Below are 25,505 nucleotides of genomic sequence, written 5' to 3' on the forward strand. Positions count from 1 at the left end.
GAATGCAGCACAATTGATGTTGAATTCACAGATGTGAGCACATCAGGCTGTAATGTCATAAAGTAAATGACTCAACTGTTGACTCATTTATACTCACTTGGGTGTCCTATTGTCCTTTAGTAGTATAGTAATTTAGTCCTTTACTGTTAGTCCTTTACTGTATCTTCTAACTTTTTGACAACCAAGATTATATTTGCTGTAGGCTACTGTTGGAATCTAAATTTGGCATGGACACTTACCCTACAACACCTTTAAACTTCGGTCTGGTAGAAGATTTTGTCAGTGCCATTAGTGATGATATGACACAGTGCACTGGATGGATGGCATGTGTGTGTGGCAATGCACTGCCATTTGGCGTGCAGCACATCGGCAGTGCTTGCTGTGATTTTTGAGGAGACTATTGCTGGCTATATGGTAAATGGCCAAAATTAATTGACAACCCATATAATTGCGCAGGCCGGAGAGAAATGTGTTATGGGCCGGATTTGGCCAGCTGGCCTATGCTTGACACATGTGCCCTAAGGATTCTAATCCATATACCTTTATTGTAAAGTGTTATGGAGAAGGCTTTACCCTTCTCTTGGGCTGGAACTAAGAGATTGGCCATTGGTAGGGAAGTTGTGGGTGTTTGACATTGATGCTTTGGCTGTGGTTACGGGTTCAGTAGGGGACAGAGTGATGATACGGTCTGGACAGCTGTCCTTTGTGCTTTTATCTTCCATTGTGCTGTTGGTTAGCTCCTTCCATATCTGCTGGAGCTCAATAGTACTCAAGCCAGCTGAAACACATAGACATACATATACAATATTACCTTGCAACATTGGGGTTAAAGGTTATAGCTTCAGGGAGAGAGTATGTCTAGGTAGGGGTATAGCTTTACTTGAGTCTTTCTGAGCCGTGAAAGTAAGGGCAGATATAAGAGTATGCTTGATGAGAATATTTTGGGTCGCCTGATTTGAAAATGGGGACGGGAAAGAAACTCTGGAAAAAAATGTAAATGGGCTGCTTAGTTCATCGAACTCGGGTACCGTGAGTAACCTCCGATATCCACTAAATGACAAATGTGGCTCTAACTTTTGATCGGTTGGATCTATACACTATTATGACCCCTTTCATGAAAGCTAGGACTCTCGGGAATATATGCTGTTTCCCTCTATAATGCTAGAACAGAGTGGACAGCACCAAATCAGATTGGGGGAAAGAAAACATCATAATTGAAAACAATGATTGTGTTCATTTCTACACAGAAGTTCATACACAAATGCCGGATGATATTCTGAAGTAATGATTTTTTTACTTTGACTACATCAAAAACGCATGCATTACACATCTATAAGATTTTCATGAACATCTAATAACAGGTCCGAAACGCATTATTATAGGTTAATGAAATATATCCATAGCATAGTGCATTCATGTCATGCTATGAAAGACCTCATATTTAGGCATCCTAATAGCTGCATTATTTCAATGATAGTGTAGTGTCATCATAATTGCTGTTCTCAAATGTGTGTTTCTACCATACCAGTCCCTTAATTTGTCCCGTTTTAAATAACTGTCACAATGTGCAAATGCACAATGGAGATAGTGAAAAAACATCACTAACTAAATGCCTCAAGTCAAAACATATTTTCATTTCAAATAAAAAAAGTATTGAGGTAGACTTTTTTCATTTTCTTCATTGTAAAACTTGACAGACTTAGAGTAGACCTCTGCTCGGAGAAGGTGAGTACATTCATTAAGAACTGTATTACATTTTGTAATGTTTATTGACAGAGTTAAAACAAGTGTTGACATTGTGCCACGGGCTTAGCTAGCTGTAAGAAAATAAAACCCCAAAATGTCAATAGTAGTTAGGAGTTTGGTGAAGTCCTCAACACTACCAATGTTACATCTGGAAAATTGTAAGGAAAAGTTAATATTTTATTAAAACTGTGTTGTGTCCATATTCTTTTTGATATGTGAGTAATGTTTATAAATGCTTTATGAATGGGAAAATAGATTTTACTTTAGACTAGTATGACCAACTAATTTGTGATGAGGAGGAGGGCTGGTAATGACTTACGAAAGACTTTTGATATGATCCTTAACTTTGCGATTTGATCTGTAAAATTTGTCCTGAAGATGTAACGTTGTGCGGATCTTCATCCACAATTGACTTTGAGGAGTAGTAGTAGTAGTGGTATACTGGCCGGTGGGTGAAATGGGGCTGGTATCAACATAATTAAAAAAAAAACACTTTTGAGAACAGCCATAATGATGACACTACATGTATCAAGATACCTAAATATGAGCTCTTGCATAGCATGACATGAATACGCAATAGATATGCTTTGGAAATATTTCATGAACCTTTAATAATGCAGTTGGGATCTGTTATAGCACGTTAATGAAATGCTTATAGATATGTATTGAATGCGTTATGGCTATGAGGTCAAAGTAAAACGTTACCCTTCAAACCATACTTTCTTCTGATTGAAAGTACTGTCAGACTGATTTGTTATAGACTCTCATAGCCCCAAATAAAAAGGTATACGTTGGCTGTTGATTTCATCAACATTTTTTGGTGTGGTCTCAATTTTTTCTTAAATATCAAGATATGGTCATGGGCCAAAAAAGTTTGGGGAACCCCTGCACTAAGTAAACCAAGGAGTTAGCTAGAGTAGAGAGGATTTACCTGGAAACAAGGTGTGGGAGGCCAGGCCTGGTCTTTGCACTTTGAACAGCTCCTGCTGGAGGATCTGCTGGAACACTAGCTGCTGCCTAGAGAGCTGAGTGAGAGAGTGAGTGAGACATGCTAAGGGTTCAGAGTCTATGTTTACAGTGCTCATATTCACACATCCATATTGTGTCACTTGGAATTTGAAGCAGGTGCTGTAGTCCGAGTGACTCTGAACTCATATATAGACACCACATCTTGGCTACATTGTCCATCAACATAGAAACACACACAAAATAACTAACATTTTACTTGGATAGATTATGCGAGACAAGTTCCAAGTACTGCAACACCTACTTACTTGTAGGTTACCTCTCAACAATGCCACAACAATAATAAATAATAAAATATAAGAATACGAACATAAAGTAAATGGCTTAGTAGAATAGAATAAACATTTTAGCATAAGTATAATACAGGAAGGCACCATTTACAGTCCAATATTTACATGTGTATTGGAGAAAGGGGGAATAGGGGGCAGTGTATAAACTGAGCATTATAATAAGAGTCTGTTAGCAGCAGTTGTGATGTGTGTGCAGCATCAATGTATTATGTATGAATGAGTGCATGTGTGCTAATGTGTGGAGCATCAGAGCATGTTCAGCAGTCTGATGGTTTGTATATAGGAACTTTCTCAAAGCCTCTTATCAGACTTCATGCTTTGATACCATCTGCCCCACGGTAAAGGAGAGAACAGCTCATGGCAGTGGTGTGTGGGATCCTTCATGATGCTGCGTTCACTCCCTCGTCATTGTTGGTTATCAGGCCTACAACCATGGTGTCGTGCAAAGCCTCGCAGTCGTGGGTGAACAGGGTATACAACAGAGGACTGTGTTAAGAGTCAGTGTGGAGGAAGTGCCAATCCTCATAGCCTGTGGTCTGCCCTTCAGGAGGTCCAGGATCCAGTTGCAGAGGGTGATGTCCAGACCCAGGGCTCTAAGCTTGGTGACGAGCGTATTATTTATTTTTTGTTTTACCAGGCAAGTCAGTTAAGAACCAATTCTTATTTTCAATGACAGCCTAGGAACAGTGGGTTAACTGCCTTGTTCCAATGCTCTAACCACTAGGCTACCTGCCGCCCCGAGCTTGGAGGAAACAATAGTGTTGAATGCCGAACAGCATGCTCATATACAGTAATTGTTCCTCTTGTCAATAGCGAATTAATAGAGATGGAAATGGCATCTTCCATGCATCTGTTGGAGCGGTAGGCAAATTAGAGTGGGTCCAGTGTGCCTGGCATCCTGGCCTTGATGTTGGCCATGACCAACCTCTTGAAGCACTTCATGATGACCGAGGTGAGCGAGGTGGGGCGATAGTCACTTGGGCATGTCATTTTTTTTCTTGGGCACTGGGATGATGGTAGTCTCCTTAAAGCAGGTGGGGACTACAGCCTGGGACAGGGACATTACATTATAGTATCATATAGTATAGCAGGGGTGCTCAACTGGGGGTCTGCGGAGGTACTGCAGGGGGTCCGCGAAAATATATATATATATAAAAAGTGGATTTATTTTATTGCAATGTTTTTATGAATATCACTAGCAACAACAGAAAAATATATTTTTATTACATACCTACAGTATAAAAGAGGGGAATATCATATTTCTAATGACATCAACTTTATTTCTCAACTCTGAATATTTTAATTTTTTATTTTATTTCACCTTTATTTAACCAGGTAGGCTAGTTGAGAACAAGTTCTCATTTGCAACTGCGACCTGGCCAAGATAAAGCATAGCAGTGTGAACAGACAACACAGAGTTACACATGGAGTAAACAATTAACAAGTCAATAATACAGTAGAAAAAAGGAGAGTCTATATACATTGTGTGCAAAAGGCATGAGGAGGTAGGCGAATAATTACAAATTTGCAGATTAACACTGGAGTGATAAATGATCAGATGGTCATGTACAGGTAGAGATATTGGTGTGCAAAAGAGCAGAAAAATTAAATAAATAAAAACAGTATGGGGATGAGGTGGGTAAAAATGGGTGGGCTTTTTACCGATAGACTATGTACAGCGGCAGCGATCGGTTAGCTGCTCAGATAGCAGATGTTTGAAGTTGGTGAGGGAGATAAAAGTCTCCAACTTCAGCGATTTTTGCAATTCGTTCCAGTCACAAGCAGCAGAGAACTGGAACGAAAGGTGGCCAAATGAGGTGTTGGCTTTAGGGATGATCAGTGAGATACACCTGCTGGAGCGCGTGTTACGGGTGGGTGTTGCCATCGTCACCAGTGAACTGAGATAAGGCGGAGCTTTACCTAGCATGGACTTGTAGATGACCTGGAGCCAGTGGGTCTGGCGACGAATATGTAGCGAGGGCCAGCCGACTAGAGCATACATGTCGCAGTGGTGGGTAGTATAAGGTGCTTTAGTGAAAAAACGGATGGCACTGTGATAAACTGCATCCAGTTTGCTGAGTAGAGTGTTGGAAGCAATTTTGTAGATGACATCGCCGAAGTCGAGGATCGGTAGGATAGTCATTTTTACTAGGGTAAGTTTGGCGGCGTGAGTGAAGGAGGCTTTGTTGCGGAATAGAAAGCCGACTCTAGATTTGATTTTCGATTGGAGATGTTTGATATGAGTCTGGAAGGAGAGTTTACAGTCTAGCCAGACACCTAGGTACTTATACACATATTCAAGGTCGGAACCATCCAGGGTGGTGATGCTAGTCAGGCGTGCGGATGCAGGCAGCGAACGGTTGAAAAGCATGCATTTGGTTTTACTAGCGTTTAAGAGCAGTTGGAGGCCACGGAAGGAGTGTTGTATGGCATTGAAGCTCGTTTGGAGGTTAGATAGCACAGTGTCCAAGGACGGGCCGGAAGTATATAGAATGGTGTCGTCTGCGTAGAGGTGGATCAGGGAATCGCCCGCAGCAAGAGCAACATCATTGATATATACAGAGAAAAGAATCGGCCCGAGAATTGAACCCTGTGGCACCCCCATAGAGACTGCCAGAGGACCGGACAGCATGCCCTCCGATTTGACACACTGAACTCTGTCTGCAAAGTAGTTGGTGAACCAGGCAAGGCAGTCATCAGAAAAACCGAGGCTACTGAGTCTGCCGATAAGAATATGGTGATTGACAGAGTCCAAAGCCTTGGCAAGGTCGATGAAGACGGCTGCACAGTACTGTCTTTTATCGATGGCGGTTATGATATCGTTTAGTACCTTGAGCGTGGCTGAGGTGCACCCGTGACGGCTCGGAAACCAGATTGCACAGCGGAGAAGGTACGGTGGGATTCGAGATGGTCAGTGACCTGTTTGTTGACTTGGCTTTCGAAGACCTTAGATAGGCAGGGCAGGATGGATATAGGTATGTAACAATTTGGGTCCAGGGTGTCTCCCCCTTTGAAGAGGGGGATGACTGCGGCAGCTTTCCAATCCTTGGGGATCTCAGACGATATGAAAGAGAGGTTGAACAGGCTGGTAATAGGGGTTGCGACAATGGCGGCGGATAGTTTCTTTTGAGCAAATTACACTTCTTGAGCAAATTACACTTATTGGAGCTAATTGCACTCACTGGAGTATCTGAATTAGGCTTTCAAAAAGCACCCGAAGTGATGCTGGCTACTGGCAAGCTTTCTTGACTTGAGTTTATTTCCGAAATGTTAAAATGTATTTTTTTAAACAAGAAATAGCATTGCTCATGGGTACCTTCATGTGTGTGTAAAATATGTGCTCAGATTAAAAATAAAAAAAAGTTTCGTAATACAATGGCATTTTCATTTACTCTATATTTGACTGTGATATGTGGTTGTCCCACCTAGCTATTTTAAGATTAATGCACTAACTAAGTAACTCTGGATAAGAGCATCTGCTAAATTACTAAAATGTCAAATATACATGTTTTATGTACATATCTCATTTCTGTATTGATTGATTAAAAAAACATGTTGCCATCACAAATGTATTATTTGTACAGTTCTTTATTTATATATTTTATTTAACCAGGAAAGTCAGTTAAGAACACATTTTTATTTAAACTGACGACCTACACCGGCCAATTGTGCGCTGCCCTATTGGTCTCCCAATCACAGCCGGCCTGGATTCAAACCAGAGTGTCTGTAGTGACGCCTCTAACACTGAGATGCAGTGCCTTAGACCGCTGCGCCACTCGGGAGCCCAACTACATATGCAAATGTAGTTATTTGATACATTTGACTGTGTAAAACCCAGCAGAACTATGTATTTCTCTGAGAGTGAGGCAGATATATATAGTGTTTTGCTAAAAACATTTGTCTCTCTGAAATTTAACCATCAAGTGATAGATTTCAAAAAAATATATCTTTCATTGAACAACCCCATGCTGTGATTTGATACTTAAAAAACACACCAATCTCGTTCTTTAAACAATAAAAGCTCATTTACCAACATTTCCGAAAATTGATATACACTGAGTGTACAAAACATTAGGAATACCTTCCTAATATTGAGCTGTACCCCCTTTTGCCCTCAGAACAGCCTCCATTCATCGGGGCATGGATTCTACAAGGTGTCAAAAGTGTTCCACTGGGATGCTGGCCCATGTTGACTCCAATGCTTCCCACTGTTGTGTCAAGTTGGCTGGATATCCTTTGGGTGGTGGACCATTCTTGATAGACACAGGGAAACTGAGTGTCGCAAAACCCAGCAGTGTTGCAGTTCTTGACACAAACCGGTGTGCCTATCACCTACCATACCATGTTCAAATGCACTTAAATCTTTAGTATTGCCCATTCACCCTCTGAATGGCAAACATAATCCATGTCTCAATTGTCTCAAGGCTTAAAAATCCTTCTTTATTAACCTGTCTCCTCCCCATCATATACACTGACTAGCTTTCACCTGGATTCACCTGGTTAGTCTATGTCACGGAAGGAGCAGGGGTTCATAATGTTTTGTGTACTCAGTGTATAGCGTTTTGGCAAAAACTCTTCAGTTGGACATACACATTGCTAACCAGGGTAGTTACAAACAGCATAGGAATGAAATCCTCAAGTAGAGGCCAGAGGGCACACACTTAGTGTGTTGTGAAATCCGTTATGAATGTATTGTAATGTTTTTAAAATTGTATAAGTAACTGCCTTAATTTTGCCGGACCCCAGGAAGACTAGCTGCCTATAATAAATATGAATAAAAATACTAACCTTGCTTAACAAGCTAAACAGCTGCTATTAGTGAAGATGTGTTTGGGCTGATATTAATATATTTGTTTAGGAGACAGGTGGATTCAACTTTATAATCAAGTAGATATAGTTTACCCAATTTCAGTTTTTCAAGTGGGTGAAGTTGGTATTAATTTTACAAGCAGAGTGGCTCAGTTGGGAGGAGAAGCTTCATTTCCAAAAGTTGTAAGCGGTCAAAACCATTGGTTTATGAGACAGGAGTGTCTAATTAGCAAATTTTCAAAGATGCATTACAAGCTCAAAACTTTTTTCAACAAAAAAGACAATTATGACAATAATTGTGGGCATTTGCATGACAATTAATCATTACCCCAAATTACATAATCGTCACAGCCTGAGTTACCTTTCTAGCAACAGGCTGTTAGACTTTACACTTCTTCCAATTATAGTGTGGGGAGGTCAAAATAATGAAAAACAAATATATTCAGTTTAAAATGTTGATTACTTGTCTTTGCCATTACCATTCACCGGACAATAAGACAAGACGTGGAAAAAAAACATATGATGGGGGTCCCTGGGTCACCAAATTGCCTGGGCGGTGGTCCCTGGGCAAGAAAAGGTTGAAGACCTTTGTAGTATAGTATAGTATGGTAATTTGGATTGGATCGTGCTGTACCTGCTGGAGCAGGATAGCGTGCTGCTGTTGCTGGAGCAGAGCCTGGAGCTGACCCGGGGACAGAAGCTGCTGCATCTGCTGAGGACTCATCATTGTCATTGAACCCTGTGTGAAGAAGAAGCGGCGGATCAGACATTGAGGAGACAGGATGTTCTGGTGCTTACCTCTCTTAGAGGCTTTTATTTACAATATTAACAGGTGCTGGACTAATTGGCCCATAAACTTCGTACAGAAAATATTACCTGCCTCGACTGCTCTCCCTCAGGCAAAATCAACTTAGCACCTAGTACTCTTTCTAGGAACTCCCTTCAAGTAGGAATGTTCCACTATGACAGCCTTATAACACAGTTCTACCATAAATATATAATTTCTCATGGACATATAACATCCTAAACAACAGTTTTACATAAACAAAGACTTCAATAACTTGTGCCATAACTTCTTTAAGTCACACAATACACATTCATGAAGTAATTCACCTCAGGATAATTAATCACTTTGGCTAATCCCGTCAACCAATACATGTTCCTCGATGACTCAGACTAATTTGCGCCATGCGTTCCATGACCCCTGTCATACACACAGGTGAGGAGAGAGAGCGTATTCAGTGTAAAAGTGTTGCATAGGAAATTACACCCTATTCCAGGCAAATTAAAAACTGGACCTCAAAGCCAGTTCCACGGCAAATATGTTTTCTTCCCCACTAATAAAGGACTGATTTAGACCTGGGACAGCAGGTCAGTGCAATTAATTGTGCTATTATGTCTATTATATGTTTTTTCGCATTATTTGTAACTTATTTTATACATATTGTTTCTGCCACCATCCCTTATGACTGGAAAGAGCTTCTGGATATCAGGACAGCGATTGCTTACCTTGTACTAGACAAAGACTTTTTCTTTAACGAGTCGGACACAAAGTATTTACTTCAGACACCCGACAAGGCCCAAATCCCATTAATTTGCATGAAGAAGAGACGGAGATAGCTCGAGGTGCCATGTAAGGATCCGACGGCGAGTGAGTAATCCCCCTGTACCATCAGTCCTATTAGCCAACGTGCAATCATTGGATAACAAAATGGTTGAGCTCCGATCAAGACAATCTTACCAATGGGACATTAAAAACTGTAATATCTTATGTTTCACCAAGCCGTGGCTGAATGATAACATACAGCTGGCTGGGTTTTCAGTGCATCGGCAAGATAGAACTGTCACGCCCCGGTCTTAGTATTTTGTGTTTTCTTTATTTATTTGGCCAGGCCAGGGTGTGACATGGTTTTATTTTGTGGTGTGTTTTTGTATTGGGGTTTTTCGTAGGTTTTGGGATTGTGGCTTAGTGGGGTTTTCTAGCATAGTCTATGGCTGTCTGAATTGGTTCTCAATTAGAGGCAGGTGATTATCGTTGTCTCTGATTGGGAACCATATTTAGGCAGCCATATTCTTTGAGTGTTTCGTGGGTGATTGTTCCTGTCTCTGTGTTTGTTGTCACAAGATAGGCTCAGTCACTTTGGTTTTTCTTTTTTCCTTGTCTTGGAAGAGAAGAGAACGAGCGCCATTCTCCTTGCGGAGATGGTGCTAAATCCATCAACACGGTCAGTCCCTGGGATTGGGCTGGCCAACACGATTCGGTTTGCTTGGAAGGAAAAGGAGTTGGAGCCTTTAGGACGGGAAACTTTTGGAAGGATAATATTGATGGGGATTCTAAAGCTGACGGTGAAGGACGTGTTTTGTTTCCAAGGCAACTCGTTGGAGGGAGCATACAACGTGGCACTATATACAGAGGAGAAACACGATGATATCCTGAGAAGGGCAAGAGCAGTGAGAGGCCGATGAGCCACTATGAAATAACAAGCCTGGCGAAGAACAACTTTAGGGTTGTAACTGTCAACATTTACAACCCATACGTTAAGGATGAAGAGGTGAGGGCCTTTCTGGGGAGATACATGGATAACGTCTCCTCAGCAAGGCACCTCAAAGACTCCCTTGGGTTATGGAATGGGAGGAGAGGAGAGGCTTCCAGGCCCTCCTCAGGGAGGACCCAAAGGGACATGGTGGCTACCTCCATCCTCCTGCTATGTTCTCCCTAGGGGCTGACAGGGGGACGTTGTTTTATGCACGTCAGCCCCCATTTTGCAGGCGCTGTATGGCCTACGGCCACATATTCGCCTCGTGCAGCACAAGAAAATGCAGATTTTGTGGATCTGAGGAACACGAGGCGAGGGATTGTGACAAGCCTAAGGCGTGCCACGGGTGTGGCTCGTCAGCACACCTGTGGCGGGGGTGCCCGGCTCGTCAGAGGTCATATGCGTCTGCGGCTGGGGGGGGAGCAGGAGCGGGGGATGGGGGAAGAAGAGGAGGGGAAGGAAGCACGCCTCATGACCAGAGTACAGGTCCAGAGGGGAAGGCCGCAAGGAAGGAGGAGGAGCAAGAAGCGGCGGATGGAAGAGAGAAGGAAACGGAAGGCACGGGAGTAGGAGAACCAGGAAAAGCGGCGGAAGAAGGCAACCAAGTGGAGGAGCATGAGAGAGAAGAAAGTGAGCGAGGAGTGTTGGAGAAGGAGACGGTGGAAGAGCAAGTGGACTGGGGGAAAGTGCCCTGGTGGAAGAGATGAGGGGTATGGTGGAGGAGCTGGCGGGGGGGAGGGTGGTATCACTCCACTGCTGCCATCACCAAAGAAGAGAATGAAGAGGAGGGTGCGATTGGCCGACAGTGAGAGGGAGGGGATGGCTAAGAGAGTTATGGGGGTGGGAGAAACCTCTGGGTTGCTGCTGGTTTCCCCAGGCCCTCAACTTCTGTTGGGTGGGGACACACCTAACAAGACTCAGGACTGGGTACAGGAGGAGGTGGGGAGTTTTTTGTTTGGGGACTCAGCCTCCCCGATTTTTTTCCAAACCAGCTGCAGCACTGGGGAGGTGGAGGAGTGTGGGGGTAGACCCAGGGTGCAGGGCACCCTGGAGCCAAACACTATTCCTGCATCCTGGGTTGGTGAGATGGAGGAAGAGGGGGGGATGTCGGGAGTACGGATGGTGTTTTCACCGGTAGATATGGAGCAGGGGAGTATCGGGTGAGTCTCCTGTTTTTGTTCTTTTTCTGTCTGGGTTTAGAATTTGAGTGTATTACATGTTTTTATTTCATTCTTTCATGGGGTCTAATTTTACGTTTGTTAGTTTAAATGTAAGGGGTTTAAGGGATTTTGTTAAGAGGAGAGCGGTTTTTAGTTATTTGGAGGGTGTGGGGTTTGATTTTTGTTTTTTACAGGAGGTTCACCTGAGGGATGGAGGGGATGTTAGTAGGTTTAAGAGGGAGTGGGACAAGGGGGAGTCGGTTTGGGGTATTGGGGGGGTGCACTCATCGGGGGTAGGGATTTTGTGTGGGCACAGGGAGGTAAAAGTGGAGGATTCTTTTGTGGTAATGCAGGGGAGGGTTATAGTGGTGGATGTCACAATAAGGGATTGTAAATTTAGATTAGTGGTGGTGTATGGGCCACAGGTGGTGGCAGACAGGAGGGAGATGGTGGACTGTCTGACACCCCTGTGTGTCACAAATAGGAAATTAGTGATAGGGGGGGATTTTAATACAGATTTAGGAATAGGGGGGGATAGCAGTGCAGGCGCCATTACCGTGCTAATGGCTTGCCATGGTCTGGTAGATGGTGGTCTGCACACTACTCCGAAAATGGCCGGTCCTACATGGCGCAACTCCAGGGGGGTTGAGCGGAGGCCCGACTATATTTTTGTACCCAGGTCTTTGGGTAAGTTGTCTGGGCGGCTGTTGCCTGTTTTCTTTTCGGATCACGACGGGGTGCTCCTGCAGGTGGGGTCGCCAGTCTGCCTCTTTGGTAGGAGGTACTGGAAGTTAGATCGGGATGTGCTGGAGGAGCAGGCTTTTGTTGACGGGTTTTATGGTTTCTTTTGGAGGCTTGAAGGCCTCCGGTCCATGTGCGAGGGGGTGTTAGAGTGGTGGGAATTAGTTAAGGTGAGGATTAGGGCTTTTATAATAGGGTATTGCAAGAGGAAAAAAAGGGAGGAGAGGAGGGAGGTGGATCGTATCCAAAGGTTAATTGAACTCGAGTACGAGGCAGGCAACCTCGGCGGGTTGTTTGACTGGGAGAGATCCGCTACCCTAAAGGCGCAGCTCAGGGAGTTGCCGGAGCGGAAGGCTCGAGCTTTCCTGGAGCGTGCGCATAGTGGCTTTCTAGAACACAATGAGACTTGTTCCGCTATGTTCTTTAAGTCAGTTAGGGCCAGACAGAGTAGGAAGGTAAATGCATGGCGTTAGGAAAGAAAATGGTAGTATAGTTAGAGAACCAGAGGATATGGTCAGGGTGACAACTGATCATTTCCAAGGTTTATTTAAGGAAAGGGAAATAGATGTAGAGCAGGGAAATGTGTTTTTAGAACACTTGTCCAGGCGGTAGCCGGAGAATTAGAGAAGTGATGGAGGCCCAGATTTCACTAGAAGAGGTTGAGAGCGCTCTTAGGAGGATGGGAAAAGGGAAGGTGCCTGAGATGGATGGGCTGCCGGCTGAGTTTTATATCAAGTTTTGGGGTGTACTTGGACCAGTGGTCCTCGAAGTCTTGAAGGCCATCCTTGAGACGGGGGTCCCGGGGGGATCAATGGCTGTTGGTGTGCTGTCACTTTTATATAAGAAGGGGGAAGTAACAGACCTTGGCAACTGGCGGCCGTTGACCATGCTGTGTGTAGATTACAAGCTACTTGCAAAGGTTTTAGCAGACCGGTTGCGCACAGCCCTTCCCTACGTCGTCCATGAGGATCAGACGTGCGGGGTAGAGGGCCGCTCTATTAGATGGAACCTACAGTTAATCAGGGACTCCATCGCTTGGGTTGAAGATAGAGGACTGCCTTTAATGGTAGCAGCGCTAGATCAGGCGAAAGCCTTTGATCGTGTGAATAGATCCTTTTTATTCAGAGTGTTAGGTCGATTAGGATTTGGGGAGAAGATCATAGGATGGATTCGTACATTACATGTCGGAGCGGGGTGCCGAGTTAGTGTAAATAGTCACTTGGGTGACGTTTTTGACCTCTCGTCTGGGGTCAGGCAGGGGTGCCCAATCTCGGTTCTCCTCTTCGTTCTGTACATGGAGCCTCTGGGGGCTGCCATTAGGGCAGACACAGGGGTGGAAGGCTTGTTGATCCCTGGAAGTGGTGGGCTGCGTGTTAAGATGACGCAGTACGCCGACCACACTTCCTTGCTGCTGTACAAGGACTCGTGCCTGACAAGGTCCCTTGCCATCTTTGGGGATTTCACCCGAGCGTCGGGAGCGGTTCTGGACCATGCAAAGTCTTCCGTCAAGTTTTTCGGAAGATGGTGCGGTAGAACGGATGTGCCTGGGGGGTTATCTCTCTGTGAGGGTGCCCTGAGGATTCTCGGGGTCCATTTTGAGACCTCCGGCTCAGCGACGCTAAACTGGAACATGCGTATCGCAGTGGTACAGAGGAAGCTAGCAATGTGGAAGGCTAGGTATTTGTCTTTTATGGGCAAAGTCCTGGTCCTAAAGGTGGATGTGTTGCCGTCTCTTTTGTATTTGGCGTACATCTACCCATTGCCGGCTTGTCTGAGGAGGCCTCTAGTGAGGCTTGTGTTTCAGTTCATGTGGAGTGGCAGGTGCGAGTGGGTCGCCAGGGCATGCATGATCTGTCCCATCGGGGAGGGAGGTAGGGGGGTACCACATTTCCCCCTCAAGCTGGACACAATTTTTGTTTCTTTCTTGTTAACGGAGCTTGCCCATCCAGTGATACACCCGTCCGGTTACCTCCTGCGGGTGTTCTTCTCGTATCAGGCGAGAAGCGTAATGGTGTGGTCTAACACGGGTCCTCGGGCGGAACAGCTGCCGTGGCACTTTGGTCATGCGGCCAAGTGGCTGCGTGCGCACCCTGAGGTTGAAGTTGCCCGAGTAGGTTTAGATCACAGGCACCTGTACGAGGAGGTCAGAGAGGCAGGGAGTCCGGCGCCTGTAGTGGGCATCTCAGAAGTGGTCTGGGAGGGAGTGCAGGCGCGGGGTCTGGACAACAGGCTCAAGGACCTGAATTGGTTGAGCCTCCACAAGTGCTTGCCGGTACGTTCCATCATGTACCGGTATAGTTTGGTGCAATCCCCTTACCTGTCCAAGATCCTCTTGTGGCAGGGAGGAGACTGTGCGCCATGTCTTTTGGGACTGTACCTTTGCCGGAGTAGTATGGGCTAGGGCACGGGTGTTGTTAGGTTTGGTAAGGGGGGATTTTGTATTGACGTGGGCCAGGTTAGAGAGAGGTGTAGGGAGAGCGAGAGGGACGGATAGGGACAGGTTTCTGCTCTGGCTTCTCATGAGTCTCTTTAAACGGGGGCTGTGGGAAGCCAGGCAGAACATGGTGAAGACAGGGAGAGATTGGGGGTGGAAGGGATAGTGAGGAGGGTGGAAGGAGATTTGAGGGGGAGGATGAAGAGGGAGGAGAGGAAGTGGGGGCAGCATGCTGCTCGGGAGAGGTGGAAGGGGGGTTTAGGGCTGGGTGTCATTTAGATTTGTAAGGGGATAGATTAGGGACGGGGAGATAGGGAAAGGTAGTTTGTAGGGTGACGGGGAGGGAAGATGCTCCCCTGAGGTTTTGTTTGTGGTTTTTGTTTAGTTAAATTAGTTAAATTAAAATACCATTATTTGAGTATGTATGAAAATTATGAGTTGTAAAGAATGAATGGTATTGAAGATAATAAATTATTTTTTATTTTAAAAAAAGATAGGCTGTATAGGTTTTCACGTTCCGTTTCTTGTTTTTGGATTATCGTGTTTATTCGTTTATTAAACATGTATCAAAATTACCACGCTGCATTTTGGTCCGCCTCTCCTTCAACGGAAGAAAACCGTAACAAGAACAGCTGCCTCCGGTAAGACTAGGGGTGGTGGTCTGTGTCTATTTGTAAATAACAGCTGGTGCACAAAATTGAATATTAAGGAAGTCTCAATGTTTCTTATCTCATGAAAAGTGGTACTCCACACTACTTATCAAGAGAGTTTTCACCTATATCTTTCGTAGCTGTCTATTTACCACCTCAAACCAATGCTGGCACTAACAGCACTCAATGAGCTGTATAAGGTCATAAGCAAACAAGAAAATGCTCATCCAGAGGCGGCGTTCATAGTGGCCAGGGACTTTAATGCAGGGAAACTTAAATCCGTTTGACCTATTTTCTACCAGCATGTTAAATGTGCAACCTGAGGGAAAAAACCTCTAGACCACCTTTACTCCACACACAGAGATGCGTACAAAGCTCTCCCTCGCCCTCCATTTGGCAAATCTGACCATAACTCATAACATTATCCTGCATACAAGCAAAAACTAAAGCAGTCCTTGGTGTCCACATCACCAACAAATTATCATGGTCCAAAAACACCAAGGCAGTCGTGAAGAGGGCACGACAATGCCCCTCAAGAGACTGAAAAGATTTGGCATGGGTCCTCATATCCTCAAAAAGTTCTATGGCAACTGCTCAGCCTCCGACCGCAAGGCACTACAGAGGGTAGTGCATATGGCCCAGTATATCACTTGGGCCAAACTTCCTGCCATCCAGGACCTCTATAACAGGCAGTGTCAGAGGAAGCCCCAAAAAATAGCCAAAGACTCATAGACTGTTTTCTCTGCTACCGCATGGCAAGCGGTACCGGAGAACCATGTCTAGGCCCAAAAGGCTTCTTAACAGCTTCTACCACCAAGCCATAAGACACCTGAACAGCTAATAAAATGGCTACCTGGACTATTTGCATTGTCCCCCCCATTTTTACTCTGCTGCTACTGTTTTTTTTGGACACTTTTTTTCTTAAAACTACATTATTGGTTGTAAGTAAGCATTTCACTGTTGTATTCGACGCATGTGACAATACAATTTTATTTTATTTTAGATTTTATTTTATTTGAATTTGCACCTATAAACCATATGGAATAGTATGGAATTTTGAAGACACAGGGGTAGCGCACAAGAGAACAGACATATTCATAAATGTCTGACTATATGACTGCATAACAATAGGTTGCGTCTATTCCTAAAGGTGACCCTAGAATGAGAAGGAGCTGTGTTCACCGGTTAATTAACAACATAATTACATGCATGATGTCACTCCTAATGGGAATTTATGGACGTTATTCGAGACAAATACACACTGAATACTAACTGACCAGTGCCCAATGACACCGGTGAATGGCCACAGTGATAAAGAATAAACAGCAGCATGTTTTATCTTATTTTGTATCAGGAACCTAAACAACTGACATGACTAAATTAAATGTATGTCTTATGCAATCTGAGGACAAACTACACCTCGACAGATCTTATGCCAATTGGAATTTTATCAGTGTTTCAATTGCAAGAAAACATCAAATAAAAGACTGCAAAACAGAATATCAAATTAAAATGTACACTGTCAAAATTTTGGTCATGCAAACACACTTAAAATGTACTTTTTTGTTAAGAAAACACACAAATGATGCAAACTATGATTCTGGTATGATGAAATAATAATCATTGTTGACTCAATCATTTTATTTAACATTGATATCATTAAATATTCTGAAAGTATGGAAATCACCGCTTGTGCTGCCACTCCATAAGTGCGGGGAGAGTAGTGATCTTCATAACTATCGCCCCATTTCAAGGCTTCCTTGTCTAGCTAAAATTCTTGAATCCTTGGTAAATGTACAACTTTGCTCTTTATCTGGTAAATGTCATTTTTTCTATTTAAAGGGTTTAGGCCTGGGCATAGCACTATTACAGCAACCACTTTAGCTGTTAATGATCTTGACAATGCTTTAGACAAAAAAAAATGTACTGCTTTGTTTGAGGCCCTGTCAAAATCTTTTGATACTGTTGATCATGCTATTTTATTGAATAAGTTGTCTTCTATAGGCCTGATCATGGTTTCATGGGAGTTTCTTGAAGTACATGAAGGTGTACCACAGGGGTAAATTTTGGGACCTGTTCTCGTCACTATTTGTATTAAAACCATTCGTCATTATGTTAAAAATGGTTAATCTATATGCGGATGAGACTATTATGTATGCTAATGCCCCGACTGTTGATCTGTCTGTGTCAAAACTACAGTCTGATTCTATAGCTATGCAGGAATCCCTTGGTAATTTAAACTTGTGCAGCAATGACAGAAAGGTGGACGCGGTCAGAGACCCACTAAAGCAGCACCGCCCCCTCAAGAGTCTGAGCCTGCCTGGTCCAAAAGCCAAAGTCCCCAGATGGGTGAGCATAATATACAAGGATTATCTTAAAGCTGCTAATGAGAACCTTGATAACCTTGTACCTAGCTGTTAGGAATTCTGGTGGAGTACCATACCAAGGTAATACCAAGAAATTGAGATTATGTGTGCTACTGATGAAATCACCATGGTTGGCACAGTTAGAAAGAACAAGCCTGAGTTCCCCTCTGCGCGACAAGGTGGAGAGAGAGGCCTTCTCATCAACGTTTGCCTTCAACCCCACCACCACTCTAGTTTCTTACCTCCCAAAGAGGAACAAGAATGTGGTCCTCCTGAGCACACTGCACAAAACAAAACGGCTGAGATCAGTGATCATGAGGACAGGAAGCCAGCCATCATCCTGGACTACTACCACAACAAAGGAGACGTGGACAACCTGGACAAGGTGATTGGCACTTACAGCTGCAGGAGGATGACTGCCTGCTAGCCCCTGGTCATCTTACATGACATCATTGATGTGTCCTCATACAATGCCTTTGTGATATGGAACAAGATTAACCATACCTGGATGCCTGATAAGCGGAACAAGAGAAGGGTGTTCCTGAAGCAGCTGGGAAAGGCAATTTGATTTTGGTTTTAATTTGATTTAATTACGCACCTGCAGGGGCCGTGGTTTAGTGTGGCTCTTTGCAGAGTTCAAACCACTCTTCTGTTGCTGCTGGAGTAATATCTTAGCTGCCTGCAGAACCTGAAATGAAAGGACACATCCAGGATTTTGCCAGTATCATCCCAGTACCAACCCACTACCATTGTGGTATAATCACAGTTCCATGCTAGCACAAACCCAGTATCATCAGACTTTTGAAATATGTCTTAAACCAGTGAGGTAGACTTTTGCATGTGTTTGGTACTGTTTTCCATTCCATTGTAGCAATTACAATGAGCCCTTCCTCCCTATTTCTCCCTTCACCTGCCTCCTCTGCCTCAAACATACTGGCTAAAGTGAAAACCATATTGTTTTTCTGAGTGGCAGAAGGTAGCAGGAGGAGCCTTACCAGACGAAAGGAGAAGGGGAATTTCATACCAAGAAAGTGTAAGCTATATAGAAATAATGATGCTTAAACTTATGATGCTTAGCAATTGACATTTATACCTAAAGCGGACATTGCCATTGGCTGCATGGAATCACATTAAGAGCCAAGTTTGAACATTGGAATGTGGGATATAATCTACATCGCCTCGATTAGGCTGATAAAACTCCAAATTATTTTATTTAATAATTTCAATTTAAGCATAATTATTTCTATATAGCCTACACTTTCTCGTTCTGAACTAGTGGGACCTTCTAACATGAGTGGGATGAGTGTGGCTTCGTGACAATGATCAAGAGCAGCTGCTCACCGATTTGACAGCTCCAATGCAGTTACACCTCCATCAGCTATGCGGGTGTCGGCTATCGCCGGTTACCTTGATCTGTAGCTGGCTAGATTCACTAGACTAAGGTCTAGATTCACCAGGCCTTAGTCTAGTTAATCTAGTTAGCTACAGAATCTAAACTTGTAGTAAATATGGTTTTATTGATTTAGCTGGTGACTCTCACTCAGATATCATGGCATGAGCCATTGCAACATTTGTAGAATTGCAGGAAACTAGCTGTAAAACTGCAAAAAAATATTGTTTGGTGAAGCAAACTAATTTGTTCCCTTTTGTCACGACTTCCGCCGAAGTTGGCTCCTCTCCTTGTTCGGGCAGCGTTCGGCAGTCAACGTCACCGGTCTACTAGCCATCGCCTCTCCATTGTTCATTTGTTCCATTTGTTTTGTCTTGTTTCCCGCACACCTGGTTTACATTCCCTAATCACACTGCATATACAGTATATATTCCTCTGTTCCCCCCATGCCTTTGTGTGGAATTGTTTTGTTTTGTGTTTATTGTATCGCGCCAGTCTGGGTTTTTCACCCTGGGCATTGCCTGTACCCTATTGGGGAAATTTTGGTGAAACTTATGGTTGTATTTGTGACGGTATTCTGCGCTTGTCACTTTTGCCGTTTGGCTTCAGTTGTAGCTGTTTGCGCCTGTCTGTTATTGCTCTTGGCAAATAAAGTCACCTGATCACCTATCTCTGCTCTCCTGCACTTGACTCGAATGACCAGCAGCGAAAACCCTGACAACTTTTTTGTTAATATATTTTTTTCTGCTAATAGATCTCTCTGTATGTATTCTATTATTGTTTTTAATGTGAGATAATGTGTAGCGGCTAATTGCATAGCTAATCAGCCATGTGAATGAAGCTACAGCAACCAATGTGATCATGTGTAACGGCAGATTTCCTCCTTCGTCTGAAGAGGTGTAGCAAGGATCGGACCAAGATGCGGCGTGGTAAGTGTTCATGACGATTTTAATAAGAAAAGCACTGAACACTATGAAATACAAAAACAATAAACGAATACATGAAATGACCAAACCGAAACAATACCGTGTGGCGAAAAACACTCACACGGAAACAAACACCCACAAACCAACAGTGAAACCCAGCCTACCTAAATATGGTTCTCAAATGGGGACAACGATAAACAGCTGCCTCTGATTGAGAACCATATCAGGCCAAACACAGAAATAGAAAAACATAGAAACACAAACATAGACTGCCCACCCCAACTCACGCCCTGACCATACTAAATAAAAACAAAACAATGGAAATAAAGGTCAGAACGTGACCTTGGCTGGGGTAATTTTTGCTTGTTTTTGCTGTTTTCCAAATAGCATTTTAGAGTTTTTAAATTGTATATAAATGCAGTAAATGAGCTCCAATTTAAAATGTATTGGATGGGTGGGATTATTCGTGTAAATTATTATAAAGTGTTACCAACTCAGTAAAGTGGGAAAGACCACATATTAACACACAGACCATGGTCTCAGCAGGACTCTCTGATTAAATAAAGGTTAAATGACAGGTTTTACAGGAAGAAAATTGCATCATTGTATGCACAGACATTACCAGCCTCTCTCAAGAAAGGCATCAAGGACATCAAGGATTGTTTCTGTGAATTGCCAAAATGCAAAAATGAACGACCATATTCCGAGTCAATCTGGAAAATTCTTAGAGAAAGTAGAGTTAGACGATATTTCCAAAAGATGGCCCATTTAAATTAAATGAAGCTAAAATGCATCAATGATGAGTCTGAATTAATGTGTTGAGGCAGAGAGAAGGAAGTGCAATCCTTCAGAGATTGTATAGTTTTCCAGAATTTAGCCTTACAATTCGAAAGAGTGGTTACATATTAATCAGATTTTGCCTTTCTGATTAGTTTTACACATTGATTCCCCTAAATGCCTAAAAGATTGCCATTCCGGACCTAAGCCTGTGTTTCTGGCCTTGTCCCAGGCAACATTTCTCTTATGAATGAGTACGGATAAGTCAGAAGTGAACCAGGCATTCGATCTACAGTACCTTAAACTCTCAGAGTTTTGAAGGAGGCATGATTATCTACAATAGTATTGAAGACATTTGCAAAAAAAGCTTAAAGGTAAATCATGTTCAGGGATAGCTGAAATAAATGTAATTAAAATAAAGATAATGTAAATAAGCTTGTTCACAAAAGTTTTTAAAGTTCTTCTTGAACACATAGATTTATGCATTCTCACATCTCTGACACAGACAAGTGGGCAATGGTCACAACAATCCAGTGTGAAAACTCCACTAGCAACATATTTATCTAGTGTATTCGTCAAAATAAGATCAATCAGGGTAGATTAGGATTCAGGCATGGAGGCTCGGTTATCAACTGAGGTAGGTTTTGCTCAGAACAAATATCCTTCACCGTCTCTGGCACTGGCGTCCTCCAATCAATATTAAAATCCCCCATAATTAGTAGTTCAGATTAACCATGCTTAGATAGCAATTCAGAAAAAATTACTAAGAGCACATGAGGGAGCAGAGGGAGGGTGATACTCTTCTATTAGTGTCAGCTGGTTATCATGACCAAGGCTCACATTAACAATGAGACAATCAAACTTCTTAGGGATTGAGGTAGCAAGAGATACAGAAACACTTCAATTGTCCTTTGTAAACATGGCAACACCCCCACTTCTGCCAATTCTGTCTGATCTGTAAACATTATAACAAGACAGAGACACGTCAGAGTCCAGCACAGAATATTCAACCAAGATTCAGAAATTACCAGAATATCCACATTGGATAGAGAATCCAGAATTTCAATAAAATCCTTATTTGAAATCAAACTTCTGGCATTTACATGAACAAATCCAAAACCGCAGCTGCGGGATTTCAGGTCAGATGGAGTCTCTAATACAAGGTAACCCGTTATTAGAAAATACCATGGGATTGCTTTGAATTGGTATAGGCACAAGATTGTCTAGAACTTAACCATTTGGCCCACAGTATGCCTCTAGCAAGGACGTGGGTTGAAACAAGAGTTAGTGAGGGTTACCTGTTGCTGGTCTCCCAATTAGAGGTTGATGCGTGAACGTGGCTACTGCGGCCCTGTGGGATTCTGGCAGGAATGGGACTAAAGTTCTAGTCAAGCTTGAGATGGGACAGGATCGACAGGGGGCATTTAAAAAAAATCTAATCAATACAAAATAAATGATCCCCCTTCCACTCACTCTCGCTTGTACCTTGCAGTTGGAGCCAGTCACTACTTTACCTCAGATGCCAATGTAGGCTATGTCTGTGAATAATGAAGCAGTCAAGAGAGGTAATGCATCATCTAGTTGCAGCCAAGGACCTATCACTAACATAAACATTAGAGCCAAGGAAAGAGCGATGTTTTAGCTGCATTTGATAAGATTGTCTTTGACAATGAAGGAACCAGTACATGGCTGTGGTTTAATCAAATTGGCTAGGCTACCAACCGGAGAGCGGGACAAGCGACCTGAAGCGCTTAGCTGCTCTACTCCCAACAACTTTACCGGTCAAGCTGAATTGTTTGCTTTTTAATTAAACCTGTGCCATCTGAAGTAAAGAGATAAATAAAAAATAGATTGACTGATACAGTACTGCTGTTGTAAATGTTAATGTTCTTGTTGTAAATGTTGTAGCCTAAATATTCATATCTGTGCAGTGCTCAGCTGTAGACTATGGTTTTATATGATGAGCAGACCATAATACTGGGGTCTCTGTCCTCATCACCAAGCCTTAATCATCTACATTTTGGTCATTTAAAAGATACTCATCCAGACTTACTACAGTCATTGCATTTAACTAAGATAGGTAAGACAACCATTAATGCATTAATGAAATTATTTTCAATACTTCCTAAAAATACATAATAGCCTACATATTTCTGCACATAGAAATTAGCCCAGAACCGGGAGTATAACATTCTCTGTGACTACAGTCAGTGCATTTTACTAAGATAGGTAAGACAACTATATTGCATTACTGAAATTATGTTCAATACTTCCTAAACACAAACAATAGTCTACATATTTCTGTGCATAGAAATGAGCATGGGACGGGAGTGATTTTTATCAGAAGGGACAGGAAAGTTCCGTGGTAATAGAACTGTTGCTGGTTCAGGACAGGACAGGACATTTTTTTTACAGGAAAAGACAGCACAGGAATGAATTTTCACCCGTGCAAACCTCTTCTCCCAATCCCACCCACAACAAAAGTATATACATTATCTGCATATTTTGAATAATTTAACTCAATGTACATTTCAGATCTACACTCTCATGATAAAACTATCACCACGAAGCTTAGAATAATTGTGAGTTATTTGGATGACTAAATAGAAAAAACTTACCATCTAGACTGAGAAGTTCAAGCATAACAGTGTTGAGCTTCCAAAGACCTGCAGTCATTGAGAGAATGAGAGAGGATAATAGGAAAGAACGAGTTGAGTGTTTATCTGAGGAGGAGGAGTTGGAGGGGGAGGAGTTGCAGTGGATGGAGAGATGGAAGGAATGGCAGTTGTGGTTTGAAGTGATGGGTAATTTCAAGAATTGTGGTAGCAGGATCATGTTTGGGTATGCTTGTCACCAGCAGGGGCTGGGGAGTTTGACAGGATCAAAATAAATATGAAAGGAGCAAAGCCAAGGTAAAAAGTTAAACCTGTCTCAGTCCTCTGAATACCTAACCTTGGGTGTAAGGACCGACGCTGGAGTAGAGAAGCAGGTATGGAGACAAACATTTAATTGGAACAAGACAGGAACAGCGTCAGCACATGGGTATACAAGGACATATGACAATCAATGCTGAAGCGGGGAACAGAGCGGGGGAACAGACAGATATAAGGGAGGTAATGATAGAGCTAACTGAGTCCAGGTGAGTCCAATAATTGCTGATGCGTGTGCCGGCGAAGGCAGGTGTGCATAATGATGGTGCAGGAGTGCGTAATGCTGGGGAGCCTGGTGCCCTCGAGCACCAGGGGGGAAGAGCGGGAGCAGGCGTGACACTTGGAATAGGATACAATTACTCAGCGTGACAATTGCACACATTTTAATGCCAAAGACACACCGGAATGGCTTTCCAAGAGGTGTTGAGTGTTCCAGGTGGGTCCAGTCTCAGTCCTGAACTTAAATCTGCTTGAAAATCAGACACGGTTTGAATATTGCTGTCCATCTATGATTTCCAAATAAATGTACTGAGCTTGAGCAGTTTTGACAATATCAATGGATATATGTTGCCCTAAGAGTTGTGCAGAGTTGGTAGAATCTTATTCAAAATTATTTACACCTGTAATTGCTGCCAAAAGGTGCTTCCACCAAGTATTAACTCTGAGGTGTGAAGACAAATGCAATCAAGACATCTGTTTTTTATTTTTTATTAATTTAGAAAATGTTCTATACTTTAATTTCACTTTGAAAATGTGGGGAAGGTTGTGGAGTTATGAAGGAAGAAAATGTAATGCAATATCTTTTTAGATTTCATTTTAAGGCAGCAAAATGTGACAACTGTGCAGACTTTTCCTTGGCACTGTATCTTTTAAATATCTTAGAGTGGTATCATGCTTCAAAAAGAAAATGAAATGCCATTGATAGATAGCAGTGTGAAGAACCAAAAAAAGTCTGCAGCTAGCCAGCTGTCATAGCATTTGTCAAAGAGCTATTTGCAGTAGTGTTTGTGCAACACTTAGCTCAGGCTCCATCTGAGGACAATGGCATTATGCACTGCTAATTAACAACAAATGAAAATGCCTGTGATTGCACTGTGGCACAGGGACAAGTGGTAAACAAAAGCAGCATTTAAATGCATTGGCATGTCGCCTATTCAAAATGTTATAATATATTTAATAATTTAGGTAAAACCAAGTATATGTTTTCCAAATAATGTAAAAATGTATCTGATGATTTATGCATATGTACTTTGGATGGTGCCCTCAGGGCTGTAACCAGGGTCTGAGTTTTAGTGGGGTTCGGTTAAAGAATGTTAATTAAGAAAGTTGAACCTCATTTACACAATTTAGAAACTCCAAAATGCTATTTCGAGAACAGCAAAAATAAAAGAATTCAGTCACCATTTATTCCGGTTATTGACTATGGCGGTAACGTCTATATCAGTGGTTCCCAAACTTTAATAGTCCCGTACCCCTTCAAACAGTCAACCTCCAGCTGCATATCCCCTCTAGCACCAGGGTCAGCGCACTCTCAAATGTTGTTTTTTGCCATCATTGTACTCCTGCCACACCCGCTATACAATATATTTATTAAACATAAGTATGAGTGTTTTTTTGTCACAACCTGGCACGTGGGAAGGAACAATGAGCTCTTTTAGGACCAGGTCACAAATTGTGAATAACTCCCCACAGGTTAATGAGAAGGGTGTGCTTGAAAGGATCC

At 42.8% G+C, this 25,505-nt stretch overlaps 1 protein-coding gene across 1 annotated transcript; it reads right to left on the bottom strand.

Annotated features, from left to right (window-relative positions):
* Window positions 1–569: 569 nt before the first annotated feature.
* On the bottom strand, window positions 570–23,529 carry LOC112219206 (forkhead box protein P1-B-like). The gene is made up of 5 exons (XM_024380398.1): window positions 23,471–23,529; window positions 18,358–18,447; window positions 8,506–8,610; window positions 2,678–2,771; window positions 570–778 (listed from the first exon to the last, which is right to left on the bottom strand). The coding sequence occupies exons 1-5, from the start codon at window positions 23,471–23,473 to the stop codon at window positions 570–572; spliced, it is 501 nt and encodes a 166-aa protein (XP_024236166.1). The 5' UTR covers window positions 23,474–23,529.
* Between the last annotated feature and the right edge of the window lie 1,976 nt (window positions 23,530–25,505).

This window comes from Oncorhynchus tshawytscha, linkage group LG19 (genome assembly GCF_018296145.1).
Source record: "Oncorhynchus tshawytscha isolate Ot180627B linkage group LG19, Otsh_v2.0, whole genome shotgun sequence".
In the NCBI taxonomy this organism is placed as follows: domain Eukaryota; kingdom Metazoa; phylum Chordata; class Actinopteri; order Salmoniformes; family Salmonidae; genus Oncorhynchus; species Oncorhynchus tshawytscha.